This window comes from Prionailurus viverrinus, chromosome B4 (genome assembly GCF_022837055.1).
Source record: "Prionailurus viverrinus isolate Anna chromosome B4, UM_Priviv_1.0, whole genome shotgun sequence".
NCBI classification, from domain to species: Eukaryota; Metazoa; Chordata; class Mammalia; order Carnivora; family Felidae; genus Prionailurus; species Prionailurus viverrinus.
In genome coordinates this window covers 15,263,550-15,278,729 of record NC_062567.1, presented here as the reverse complement: position 1 = coordinate 15,278,729, position 15,180 = coordinate 15,263,550, and the positions used below count along the sequence as shown (strand labels likewise).

The 15,180-nt window shown below is 36.4% G+C and overlaps 1 protein-coding gene across 1 annotated transcript in view; it reads right to left on the bottom strand.

Annotated features, from left to right (window-relative positions):
- MALRD1 (MAM and LDL receptor class A domain containing 1) overlaps window positions 1-15,180 on the bottom strand; it is a 779,242-nt gene that overhangs the window by 150,115 nt on the left and 613,947 nt on the right. Inside the window, exon 34 of the mRNA XM_047865740.1 lies at window positions 2,680-2,943. Coding sequence (XP_047721696.1) covers window positions 2,680-2,943 — 264 coding nt within the window. The remainder of the gene's footprint in view (window positions 1-2,679; window positions 2,944-15,180) is intronic.

Genomic DNA, 15,180 nt, shown 5'->3' with positions numbered 1-15,180 from the left:
GTCCAGGTCCAACCCCTAACTACATACCCCATATAATACACACACACACACACACACACACACACACACACACACACACATATATATATATATATATATGTATATACATATATATACATATGCGTGTATATATACATATATATGTATATATATACACATATATATGTATATATACACGCATATGTATATATATGTATATACATATATATATATGTGTGTGTGTTTGAAATAAATATATATAAATTATATATATATTAAAGTGAATATTTGCCTAGAGTCCTGTACTTGAGCCATCTTCATAAATATTAATAACTACATGTCCACAATCCATTTCCATAAACATTTGTTAAAGAGATATCAAGTCCCATTTACAGCTGCATCAAAAAATACCTAAAGGGGCACCTACATGGCTCAGTCGGTTAAGTGTCCACCTCTTGATTTCAGCTCAGGTCATGATCCCAGGGTCATGGGATGGAGCCCCGCATCACGCTCTGTGATGAGCATAGAGTCTGCTTGAGATTCTTTCTCTTGCTCCCTTGCCTCTCACGCCTGATCATGCTCTCTCTCTAAAATAAAATTCAACTTAAAAAGTATATCTAAAAGTAAATTTAACCAAGGAGGTGAAAGATCTGTACTCTAAAAACTATACGATATTGATGAAAGAAACTGAAGACAATGCAAATAAATGGAAAGATATATCATGTTCATGGAATGAAAGAATTAATATTGCTAAAAGGTCCAAAATACTTAAAGCAATCTACAAATTCAATGCAATCTCTACCGAAATACCAATAGGATTTTTCACAAGACTAGAACAAATAATGCTAAAATTTGTATGGAACCACAACAGACTCCAAATTGCCAAAGCAATCTTGAGAATGAAGAACAAAGCTGGAGGTATCACAATGCCAAACTTAAAACTATAGTACAAAGCTATAATAATCAAAACAGTAGGGTACCAGCACAAAATCAGACACACAGATCAATGGAATAGAATAGAGTTTAGCAGTAAGCCCATGCATATACAGTCAACTAGTCCATGCCAAAGGAGACAAGAGTACACAATAGGGAAGAGACACTCTCTTAAATAAATGGCACGGAAAGATGGGACAGCAACATGCAAAAGGATAAATCTGGACCATTTTCTTACACCATACACAAAAATAAACTCAAAATGGATGAAGGACCTAAATTTAAGACCTGAAACCATACAGCTAAAAGAAAACATAAGCAGAAACTTTTGGACATTCGCCTTAGCATATTTTTCTGGATTTGTTTCCCCAGGCAAGGGAAACAAAAGCAAAAATTATTCATTAGGACTACAGGAAACTAAAAAGCTATTGCACAGAGAAGAATACTACCAACAAAACTAAAAAGCAATCTATTTAATGGGAAAAGATATTTGCAAATGATATACTTGATAAGCGCTTAATATCCAAATATACAACTCAACACACACACATACACACACACGAATAATCTGATTAAAATTGAGCAGAGGACCTGAATAGAAATTTTTGCCAAAGAAGTCATCCAGATGGCTAATAGACACATGAAAAGATGCTCATCATTACTCATCATCGAGGAAATAAAAATCAAAACTACAATGAGATACCACTTCACACCTGTCAGAATGTCAGTGTAAAAAAGACAAGAAATGACAAGTGTTGTTAAGGATTTAGAAAAAAAGGAATGCTTGAGTACTGTTGGTGAGAATGTAAAATGGTGCAACCACAATAAAACAAAAATAAAACAAAACACAACAACACAAAAAAATTCCCAAGAAACAGTACAGAGGTTTATCAAAAAATTAAAAATAGAACTATCATATATATGATCTGGTAATTTGACATCTAGGTATTTACCTAAAGAAAACAAAAACACTAATTCAAAAAAATACATGCACCCTACGTTTACTGAAGCATTATATACAATGCTTCAATGTTTCCATTATATATGGAAACAAACCAAAAGCCCATCAATAGATGAATGGATAAAGAAGATGTATATATACACAATGGAATATTATGCAGCCATAAAAGAGAATGAAATCCTGCCATTTGTGACAATATGGATGTACATAGAGTGTATTAATGCTAAGTGAATTAAGTCAGACAGAGAATGACACATACCATATGCTTTCACTCACATGTGGAATCCAAAAAACAAAACAAATAAAAACAAAAACAGACTCATAAACACAGAGAACAAACTGCTGGCCGCCAGAGGCGTGGGGGTTTGGGTGTTGGGCAAAGTAAGTCAAGGGGATTAAGAGGTACAAGCTTCCAGTTACAAAATAAATAAGCCACGAGGATGAAAAGTACAGGAAATAAAGTTAATAATACTATAACAACTTTGCATGGTGAAAGATGGTCATAGAAACCACAAAAAAAGATAACAAACACATAGTAGCATTCCCCCACATGAATGGCCCAGATGTAAATAAAAAAGGAAGTCAGAGAAGTTTAACAGAGATTAGAGTGACTACAAACAAGATGTTTCCAGATATGCTAAGCAAGGTCTACATGCTTTGTTTAGTAATACAATACAAACCACTATGTTATGGATGCTAGGATCATGGTAAGACTATAGAGAAGTTTGTTTCACCTGTCAAGCTCTCTTTATAATTTCTAAACTGCATTTCTTCCCTGGCACACTGAGTTAGTGAAAATAACTCACAGCAGCTGGATTCATCTTCATTAAAGTGACAGTCAGGCACTCCATCACAAAGCAGGAGGGATGGGATACAGTCACCGCTCGAGCACTGGAACTCCATTTCACCACAACGCTGAGAAGGGGGGCTGAGAGAACAATCCATTTCATCAGAGCCATCTATGCAATCTTCCTGTCCATTACATTTCCCTGAGAGAGGGACACACTGGAGTGTGTAGATACAAGAAAATTGATCGGCTTCACAAGGTGATGGCTGTGGTGCCACAGGACCTAAAGAGAGAGCAAGTCATTTTCGTATTAGGAGAATCATCACCCTGTTTAGTGTTGAAACATCATAGGATACATTTATTCTTGGGTAAAAATGAAACACTTTGATAATTTAAGTAATTTAATTTCCAGTGAGGAATAACATGAGCTCTACAAAACATCCAGAGGTATTAGAGAATATGCCTCATCTTAACCTCAGAAACAACATTCTTTTTTTTTTTTTGAAACAACATTGTTAAAAAGGGTATCATTGTCATGAAAAATGACACACTGAAATTAAAGAAGAAATTTTGGTTTGTGCATCTTAAATTTGACCACTAAGTCAGGTTTTCCCTGAGAGTAAAGATATTTTACACAGTAAGTTAAGCACTTTGGAAAGCTGAATTCATCACTTTAGAGTTTTGTGAAGGGATTGCCATCTAGTAAATGAGTCAGTTGGATTTGAACCACTTATCTTCAAGGTTCCTGCCAGTGCAGGATTTCATCTTGCCATCCATTATGATTTCATTGGTGCTTTAGATATGGCAGCACATGACCTCTGAGCTGTCATCAGGACCAAAGGTCAAAGAGCAGTGTGACAAACCCATAGGTGACATCTACTTCTGTGACTCAGCCCTGAACAGGGTGTCAGAAGCCAAATTTCCCAAGTTGGAGGCACAAAAGTTTTTAAAAACTTGAAGACAATGTGGTTCAAATCAAACTGACTCATTTTACAAAGAAGGATACTGAGTCCCATAAATCTTGGGTGTCCAAAGACATAATACTAGTTTAGTAAATTTTTGACACATGAAAGTATTCTGTAGCAAAGGTTTGAATCAACTCTAAGCCAAAACTTAAAGCAGGAGCAAAGAATGTTGACTTGCTGCTGTTTTCCGTGGTCAGAGAATATACATAATTACACTAACATGCTGGACCATTATTAGTGGAATGGTTCTTACACTTCATATTGCCTCTGTGACAGTTGTTGATGGGCTCATCAGTATATTAAGGGAAAAAAATAGGTAATAGTGGGGATCAGTTCAGGAATCGCTTTGTATTCTTTACATTTTAAAACAACTTTTATTTATATATTAGTTAAATTACATATAAGATTATATATTATATCTTATATAGAATATATATGTAAGCTATATACTCTATTTAATATTATATAAGAATGATCTGTTTGATGCATAAACATGGTGCTGTGAATTCATTTAAACTTAAATTTGCAAGTTCCTCTTCCTCCTCACTCACTCAGTAGTGGTAATGTATCTAGAATATATTTACACCCAAACTCTGCAGTGAAAGCCATATATTTCAGAGATCCTTTCATGGAAACCAGCATATTTAACTGGGGTAAAAGCGTGACTTTGCGACATTATTACCATGTTCTTATTTAACGACTAACAGGTCACAGCAGCACATACAGTTGTAGGGCTCAATGTAAACATCCTAAACTCAAACTGAGAAAGTAAATTAGATTTAAATTTTTATACCTTCATGTATGTATGTGTGTATGTATGTGTGTGTGTGTGTATCCCTTTATATATATTTTCTATACCCCTATATATATAATTATATTTATATAATACAGCTCTTATAATATTTAACCGTGGTCAGATAGTTTATTTTTTTTCTTTCCATTAATCTCACATTTCAGAAAATGCGACAATCCTTTCTTTTATTTTTTTCTAAAATATTTTATACACTGAACTCTTATCTTTATGAACTCACTGAAGGTTGAGAAGTTTGGATAAACTCTGTGTATGATAAAAATTCAGAATCAGATTTAGTTATACACCTAATACTTAGCTAAGGTACTAACCCTTTCTGGAAAAAAAAAAAACATTAAGGAAGTAATTTTACCCCCTTCATGATTTTTTACTCTCCTGTTCAAAACAGTGTGTGTGTGTGTGCACGCTCTCTGTTACTTTTTTCTTTATATTAGATACATAAATACAAAATAATCTCTTTTATGTGGAGGCAGTGATTCCATTATTCTAGAATTATTTATATCAAAAGGTAGTCAGAACTCAGTTGTCCTAGGTCCTTCTTTACAGGGAAGCTGGTGGGCTTATATTGACTTTCATGGACTCTTGTGTTTCCCAGGTTCTAACAGCAAGATCAAGGTGTTAATTCCCACAGCTCCTGGGAAGTTTCCCAACAGTTCACAACTGAGTCCAGCCCCAGGAATTTCCCTCTAAAGTTATACACCCTCCGAGGATCATCTCCATTCACTGCCTGGTGCTCTGGGGATAAAATGGCCCGGCCCCTAAGCCTCGGTTTGGGACATCTATGAAAGGGATGGTGCAGCCCCAGAACTCCCGTGACATCGTCTGAGGCCCCTACTGCACCTGCATCTCAGTCCATCTGTCCCCCTACCCAGTCCAGTTTCCTCCACTTCGCAGGGGGTGCTGCTCACAGAATTTCCAATAAACCTTGTGCATGAGATCTGTGCCCCCGAGTCTGCTTCCCTGGGAACCCGACCTAAGATACTCTCCAGCCATCAAAATGTATTTTGTTTTAAATTGAATTCCCCTGAATCACATCTCAAATTTTCCACTGAAGTATTTCTGATGCAAGAGGAACATGAACTTGCATCCCTAGGGGAGTCTAAATAGGCTCTTAGCCAGAAGCAGTTCTCCATAAGCTCAGCATTTCTCTTAAGTCTCTTGTTTTCTCTAATGAAAATTCTGTATTCTACTACATAATATATCCATGCTTTCTTCATATAAAAAAAAACTTCCTCCAGGTATTCAAATGAAACAAGTACTCAGGGAAGATGTAGTGTATTAATCTTCTGAATTCAATGCATTCTGCTCTATAATCCCTTTGAGAAGTTAAAAAAAAGTTCTCCTAAAATTTTAATAACGATGTATTTATTCTTGGGTGTCACCCATGGAGTTAGCTACTCATTACAGGTAATGTAATTCTCATATAATTCTGTAAAAAATGAACAATATTGGGGTGCCTGGGTGTCTCGTCGATTAAGTGTCAGACTTCAGCTCAGGTCATGATCTCACAGTTTGTGGGTTCGAGCCCTGTGTCGGGCTCTGTGCTGACAGCCTGGAGCCTGCTTCAGATTCTGTGTCTCCCTCTGTCTCTGTTCCTCCCCCACTCATACTCTCTCTCTCACTCTCAAAAATAAATAAAACATTAAAAAATTTTTAAATGAACAATATTAATTGTTCTCTTTTATAAACTGAATATTCTCAGTACCACCTTAAATACATATTACTAAATGAAAGAAAAAGAAAAAAAACAAAGTCAATCTGAAAAGGCTACATATTGCCACATTCTAACTGTATGATATTCTGGAAAAGGTGAAACTGTGGAGACAGAAAAATGATCACTGGTTGCCAGGGGACGAGGGGAAAGAGGACATAAATAAGAGGAGCGCAGGGGATTTTTAGAGCAGTGAAATTATTCTGTATGACACCGTAAGGGTGGATACATGCCACACCATAGGCTGAATGTGTCCCCCCAAATTTCATGCTTGAAATGGGATATTTGGAAGTGGGGTCTTCCGGAGGTGATTGGCTCATGACTGATGGGCTCATGAAGGCAGAACCCTCATGAATATAAAAATAGCTCTTGGGGCGTCTGGGTGGCGCAGTCGGTTAAGCGTCCGACTTCAGCCAGGTCACGATCTCGCGGTCTGTGAGTTCGAGCCCCGCGTCAGGCTCTGGGCTGATGGCTCGGAGCCTGGAGCCTGTTTCCGATTCTGTGTCTCCCTCTCTCTCTGCCCCTCCCCCATTCATGCTCTGTCTCTCTCTGTCCCAAAAAAAAATAAATAAACGTTGAAAAAATAAATAAAAATAGCTCTTGCTACTTGCACCTAGTGAGGACACAGTAAGAAGGCATCATCTAAGAGAAAACAGCCACAATATACCTCAGAATCTGTATTTTAGCCGGTAACTCATATTTGATGTTTGACTTCTGAAATTTCTATGTTCTGATTTCTCCTAATTCCTTTAATTTAATTAATTAATTAATTAATTTCTTAAAAATTTTTTTTAATGTTTATTTTGTTTTGAGAGAGTGCGAGCAGAGGATGTGCAGAGAGAGGGGGAGGCAGAATTTGAAGTAAGCACCAGCTTCTGAGCTTCCAGCCCAGAACCCAATACAGGGCTAGAACCCACACGCTGGGAGATCGTGACCTGTGCTGAAGTTGGCTGACGGAGCCACCCCTCTCCAAATCCCTTTTAAAATTCAACATTTAGGGGCCCAGTCAGTTAAGCGTCTCGCTCTTGATCTCAGCTTAGGTAAGATCTCACAGTTCGTGGGTTTGAGCCCCACATGGGCAGGTTGCTGTCAGTGCGAAGACTGCTTAGTATCCTCTGTCCCTCTCTCTCTATCCTTTCTCCACTCATGCTCTCTCTCTGTCTCAAAAATAAATAAAAGCGCTGAAAATAAAATACAACATTTAAAATATGCGATACTTTGACAAATGTAGGGTGCATAGGTCAAGCACACTGGCCCATGACTTACCACACCCGGTGAGCTATTTAGTCGGGTTGTTTAGAAACAATGGAACTGAAGTACAAGGCCAGTGAACACACGAGGGGAGGAATACCAGATCAGCCCCAACCCTAGGAAGCTTCCTTGGAAATGCTAGTTGTTCACTATGTGAGAGAGTTACTCTGCGCGACAGCATAACGTGATCAGGGCAAAACTGAAACCAGGAAATCAAGCTGAAACAGCCCATTCAGTGCCCAGAGTGTCATTTTAATATGCCCCAAGGAGCATTGTTAGAATAGGGAAAAAAATGAAAGAAAGTAAGAGAGATAGAGGGTGGTTGCTCACAAATTGGAGACCGTGAAGGAGGGAGAGAGAGAAAAGCAGGAAGAGACACTCCAAGAAAATGTGGACTCATTTTGACAATACAATTCACTGTTGAATTTAACGTTGTTTCTTCTTGTTGTTGTTAAGCCAACATTCCTGAGGCTGTATCTGATTAGAGATATTGACCAGACCTGATGCTGGGGCAGGAAGGGGAAAAAGGCTGCTGTGAAAATTTAGTGTACATGCATGCACACACGCACACGTAGACACACTAATATACTCTCTCATATTAGCTGTAGGGGAATGGTTCTCAAATGAATTACAAGTCTAAAGTGTGCTGGGATCAATAATAAAGTCTATCTCAAGTTGTAGCTTGCAATGGATTTTCTCTCTGGATGTTAGAGCTGATTCAAACCTGTACCAACAATAAAGTTACACTCACTCGCTGTACCCCACCAAGTATGCTTCCTCTAGTGGGGAATAGGTGTGCCTTTATAGCGAGCATTATAAACTACATAAGTCACTGCTCTCTCGTCTGTATCGCATGAGGAGTATGATAAACACATGAGCACTTGCTTCTGTGTGTTTCAACGGGAAGTAAGTTAGAAACGCTGCTTTAGAGTGCAGGGGATTTGTAGGCAAACTGATTTTGAGAAAAGTGATTCTGAAACAAGCAGAAAATCCCACAATCAGAGCTATACTAGCTCCATCAAGAAGTAAAGTGAAACCAGAAAGAGAAAGAAAGAAAGAAAGAAAGAAAGAAAGAAAGAAAGAGAAAGAAAGAAAGAAAAAGAAAGGAAGAAATAAAGAAAGAATCTGAAACCAGCAGAAAATCCCAGAATCAAAGCTATACTAGTTCCATCAAGAAATAAACTGAAACCAGGAAAAGAAAGAAGGAAGGAAGGAAGGAAGGAAGGAAGGAAGGAAGGAAGAAAGAGAAAGAAAGAAAGAAAGAAAGAAAGAAAGAAAGAAAGAAAGAAAAAGAAAGAAAGAATCTGAAACCGGCAGAAAATCCCAGAATCAAAGCTATACTAGTTCCATGAAGAAATAGCAATTCCATCCTTGCCACCATATATTTTCCAGGTCTTTACCCATTTCTTGCTCTGACTTGTGATTTCGTGTTGAGTTTGGACATTCCAAGTCAGAGATGCAAAAGTTTCAAACTTCTCTTGAAAATACAGTGATGGCAAGAGGTATGTATTCAATAAATAGTTCTCAAATTGATGAATACTAAATCAAGGAAATTTTACTTTCCTTGATAATAGGCAGTTAAATAACAAAAATGGATACAATAATGAATGAATTGACAAACTATTTCCATTGGTTTAATAAGCCACAAAATAGGGTAGATCAGAAAAAGAGAAACTGGGAAGTTATTTAAAAAATATCCTCCCAACGGGTTTTAATAAACCTTTACCAACTAAAGCTATCATACATTCATATGGACATTATGGATTTTTACCAACTGCTTCAGTAATTTCATGAAATTTTACATAAAGGACTTTTGCAAACAATGCTCTCTCCAGATATGAATAAATCTGCTCTTTTTGTTTTGTAGTAAGTCTCAGGATAGGGAAAAGGAAAAACAAAAACTAAAACTAAAGCTAAAACACCTGAGATAAGGGGTGAGGAACTGGCATTGTTAACTAACTTCCATATTCCCAGTAACTAAGACATTCCTCTGATCACCACCTTCTGCTTCATTCTGTGCTCTACAGAAAGTTACGATTCCTGACGTTTTGGGTCTTTCTTTGTCCTACAGGATGTTGAGTTTCACTGTTCACTCACTTAGTTTGGGAAGCAGTTGAAATACCTTTCTTATAGCAATGAAAATTATTTCACACTGATAATTTACACTGAAATACAGTGAATGCTTTTATGATTTTCAAAGAAGTTCAATAAAAACCTTAAGTCTCAAGGATAATCTGATGGATTTTTATCTTTATGATTAATATGTTTAATGAAAGAAAAATTGATTTCCTGTTTTGAAAGGAACTTCAGTTTTAAAGGGCAGGAATTAAGCTCTTGCCAAATATTGCCATACTCAATGACATAAATGGTAAAATGTTCATTGCAAAATACATCAACTATAAATTGGTAATTGTCTCCAACATATATCTCATTAATAATACTCAAAAATATCACAAAAAGATCACTGTAGGACTATAGGAGGGGAAAAAGATTTTACACACACACACACACATATATATAAATACTTCAATTCTTCAGAACTCTTGATTGGAGGATATTTTGAGTTATAATTTTATGTTCCTATTCCCTGAAGGACCCTTCATAAAGTACAAAAATTTCCATTTCTTTTTACATTAATAATAGTTATCTCTAATTGGGAGTATAACGGAATCATTTTGGTCTTCTTTAATTTCAATATCTAATAGCTGAAATATTCCCAGAAAGATGGAATGTGACCTTTGTTTGGACTAAAGGAAACAGAAGTGTGTGGGACTTATAGAGATATGTGGGGAGAATGCAGAGTATATGATAAGTGAGGAGGGCTAATCTGGCTTGTCAGAAGGGCTACATGAAAGAGAAAAATCCAAAGTCTGACAGAAGAGACAAAAGTAAGGGAAATCTAAAATTTTCCAGAAGTTGGATCCAGTGTGGAAGCTGATAAGAACCCGAGATGCCAGATGCCAAACAGAAAGTAATCATTATTTTCAAAGTGAAGAGCTATAGCCACTCAAGGCTAAGCTAAAATAAATACAGGAGAAAGCTGAAAGAAATTCAAAATTTATATATAAATTTTGCGCAGGCACGCACATGCACACACCGGAGGGTTGTTTGAAACCATGAAGCTCTTCACTAGTGATAGAAAGGTGGAGAAGGCCTGTCAGGGGATATTGAGCAACAGAAGCAAAAAAACAAGAACAAAAACAGAAACAAAAACAAAACAAAAACAAAAAACAAAAAACAAAAAACATGAGACTGTGATAGAGGAGTGAATACCCGACCGCTGGATCTCCTGCTCTCCCCCAGCTCATATGGAGGTTGCAGACTTGAAAGAAAATCAAGAATATATTTATGGAAAATCAAGAGCTGAGGAAACAGAACATATTTCAGAGGCCCCCAAAGAGTTATCACTTCTACTCAACATCAAGGTTTGCTACGATTATATCAAACCGCTTCCTAACTACAAAACAGTGATAGCACGATAAATGACTGAAATTGCATAAATGAAGAATTTTCTGCCATCATATAACCCCAAATAATCTAAAACGTGTGTGAATGTGGGAACATATATAAAAATATAAAATGGTAGAGTTGCTGCTGGTCATTTGTTTCTTGTCATGAAGCCTGGAACCCAGAGAGACCCTAGTGGATAACAGATTCATTCCTATTTTATCATTTCCAGATGGTGCTATGCTCCTGGTCAGATATATCTATGCTAGCGTGACCCCTACTACACATGATGTTGGACCAGGTTACGTACTTGACCTAATTTAATGCTATTCACTTGATGGCTCTATCCCATATTAACTGCAACTTTATTTAATAGTTTAAAAATTCCCCAAATGCTGAACTCTTGACTTCTAAATTCGGGGCCATTATTATTAAATGCATTCCTTTTTAAATTCATGCTTCGTATTGCTTCCAGTATACATTTCCCAAAGGAAGATTCCTGCTCAAAAATGGTTCTCTAGTGCCTTACAGGATTAAATCCACTGTCCTTACAGGATGAAGTACCACTGTCCTAATGCCTGATTCAGCCTCACCTATGTTCTCCCTATCAAATCTAAAACTGCAAAGGAATAATGAATGTTTCAGATATGACGGTATTATACTCTTTGCTGGCTGGGAAGGGACCAGGAAAGAAAATGTCATTGTCAATCCTGTGAGTGGGAAAACTTTTACTTAACAGAAATTTTGAGTATTTTGGCACCGATCAGTTACTAGATTTTTTCTCTAAGTGTAGAAGGCTTGAGATGGAGAGTGGGAAGCTCTCTCTCCATCACACTCCATATACAACTGAAGGACATCTATAAAGAGTTTTAAGCAATCTGTGAGGGAATATTGTTCAATTTCACACACACTTTGGAAATAGCTGCTGTACATGTCTCGGGAAGGTCAAAGGAGAGAGAGATGATGGCTGGTGGTAGAGAAGACCACTCAGGAGTCAAATATAATTCTACGTGGTCTTTCAGAGACCTCTCAGTTGTAGTATCTTGACCACTTCTACGAGCCAACCAGAGAAAGTGGTTGTGATACCACAACTTCCATTAATAGGGCACTGGCACTAAAGACAGAGATAAACATAGCTGTTTAATTGAATCAGTATTAACTTTTGAGAAATATTAATAAGTAGCTTCACCTAAAGTTTGTAGTGTTGAATTACCATTACTTAAAAAACACATAATTTTTAAGACTAATTTTTGCCTTTCTGATAAAATGATTAAAAGTGATTACTAGGGGCTCCTGGCTGGCTCGGTCCGCGGAGCATGTGACTCTTGATGTTGGGGTTGTGAATTTGAGACATCCACTGGGTGTAGAGATTACTTAAAAATAAAATCTTTAAAAAAAGTGATTACTTTAAAATATATTGGGTTATCTTGTCCCATGTGCGATTCTACAGAAGGCATGACTAACATTATGTTAATTATATTACAATCAAAAAGACCAGAAGGGGCAAAAAAGCAAGGTCAGTATATTTTAGAACTTGGACTGATTTCCTAAATGATTAATCATGTGCTCCATCTGGCATAAACAATCTAGCCCACCATTTCTTTAGACCTGTTTTTACCAAAACCTGGTTATTTCTCTAACTTCATGTTTTCTATTTTAAGTTTATATTAGTGAAAATAACTCATACATATAAACTCATTTATTCTTTGTTAAACCAAGAAAGTTGTGTGTTTTATTTGTTTATTTTCTATTTTTCCCATTTCCAACTGTTTCCACAAAGAGTGACCAGTTCTTTCTGGGTAAAATGTTCTCACATGCCAGTAAGATGTTACCAGAAAAACTGTTATCAGAATTGTTGAAGTCACCTGATTTTTAATTTAAAAAAACTTCTTACAACAGATTTTTTAGTGAAGCAGTGTCACTTTCTTACTCAATTTCTTAGGCAACAAACAAACTTGTTTTCATAAAGTCTGGATATTTTCCAGATAACAACATATGTGTTCCAGGGAATCAGGAAAACCATAATAAAAGTAGACTCTAATAGCCCAAGAGAACAAAACAGAGCCAAATTGACCTTGGCAATGAAAAGCTCCCAAAATCTCTCAGACACACTTGGCCTGGTAAAATAGTTGGCCTGCTGAGTATTTCTGAGTGAAAAGAAAGGATTTAGCAAAGGTTATGATAATTTCCAAAAATGACTAGGAATTTAGGAATTGATTATTGTTTCCATATGATAGAGAAATTACTAAATCACCACACCATGATTATATATATATATATAAAACACACATATATATAACACACATATATATATAACACACATATATAAAGTATATATAAAACTTATACATTAAATATTATGTATACGTTTATATGTCATACATACATAGATGCATATGTTTATATGATCATAAATAAATATGTTTATATGAAAACATCAGTGTTCACATAAAAGCATTAATCTTTAAGACAGAGAGTTAGAACAGTATCTTGTGGTTTATCTTCAGGTTCAGTATAAGGTACTTGTCAAATACAGGCTAATGGAGTATGGTTCATATTGGGATTGATTTTTCTATGGTTTTCATATGGATTTCTTCCCCCTAATTTAAAACATTCCTTCCAGCCTGACGATCAGCAGGAAATCAAGCAAGAACCATTGCATAGTATAATATTCAAGTTTCCCCAAATGTAGTGAAGGGGGAATCCGGGTCTTGCTCCCATAAGCCTGCTTGGTATTAGCTTTTAGTGCCATTTTCTGGTTCTTGTGGTGTGTGTGTGTGTGTGTGTGTGTGTGTGTGTGTGTGTGTGTGTTCCTTTAAATGTAATGTCCTTCCCAGAGTAAAAAGGAATTATCCCATCCTTTGATAAACTATGAGGACTTCATGGCCCAGAATAATAGATATAAAGGCTAACAATATCCAAAAGCCAGTAAGTGAACTGGGGTTGACTGATTTTCATTTTCTTTCGGCTTTTTGTACATTAATCACTATTAATTTTAAAATTAGACCCATGATCACTAAATGAATCAAAATTATAAGAATGAACCATACATTAAAATGTTTTAAGTAATTTCTCTACAATTGCTCTACCACTTCTGATATAAAATGAATATCTACTCTGTATCATATACTGATTTAAATTTCTTTTATATTTTTCCCCAGCAACCTAAAAGTTAAAGATCACTCATTGTCACTAGAATTAAAACACACACACACACACACACACACACACCACCACCACCACCACCACCACTACCAACAACAACAACAACAACAGCAACAATGACAGGGTAATGGCAATGGGGATTTTTCAACATAGAGGACCCCTAAAATGACAGAAAATAAGCTATGCATATCACAAAATACCATGTAAGATATATTAGAGGAGTGCTGCAAAGTTCAAGTGAAGAGAATCTGCAAAAGGGGCTGGCTTCCTGTGGGGAATATTAAGGATAAATTCATGACAAAAGGTGGCTTTGATCTGCCCTTGAAAGTGGAAAAGCATTTATACAAGAGGAGATAAAGGGCAGGGCATTCCCAGTCAGAGAAGTGGCAGGACTAAAATCATGGAAGTGAGAGAATATGGGGCACAGCTGAATAGAAGCAGGAGGTCCTACTTTAAGGGATTATTTTATGGACAGAGACAGATAAGACAAGAGTTGTACTAAAGGATAAGAAATATGTTGAGTATGCAATTGAGAGCCGCTATGGATTTTTCGTCTTCTTTATAACTTGTATGAATTTGTATATTTTGATTAGTTTCCCTTTTATTTCTTCTCTCTACATTGAAGTACAGACAGATAATTTATTATTCCTGGTCAGCTTTATAATTTGGTCCATATACTGCAGACTATCCAAGCTTGATTATGATTAAAAGAAGAGGAATGGCCATCATGCAGACATGAATGATGTGGAGATTAGATATGAAAGAGTATAACTTTTAGGGGACTCTGAAGTATGGGCTTGGTCAATGCTATTCTTCCAATCAGCTCTTTTAATTATGATGGAGTGACACAGGGACCATTAGAGGTTGTTCATAGTGTGCATGGCAGAGGAGTAGATAGACCAGCTTCCTAAACAAGTCTTCAAAGACAGTGGAATTAGCCAGTTTTACCCTCTGATGTAGTTCATCTTACTTGCTTCCCTCTCATTTTTCTGTGTTAGATTTTCAGTATTACATTTAATTTTGGAACTATCCAAAATCCTTCCAATAAACTTAGCTTCTACTTAAGTTAGCCCCAGTCAGATTGTGTGGCTTGTAATAAAAAAAAAATATTTTTGATGTGTTGAATAAGAAACATGTAAGGTCTACTTTTCTGGAACTTACTTTATAATA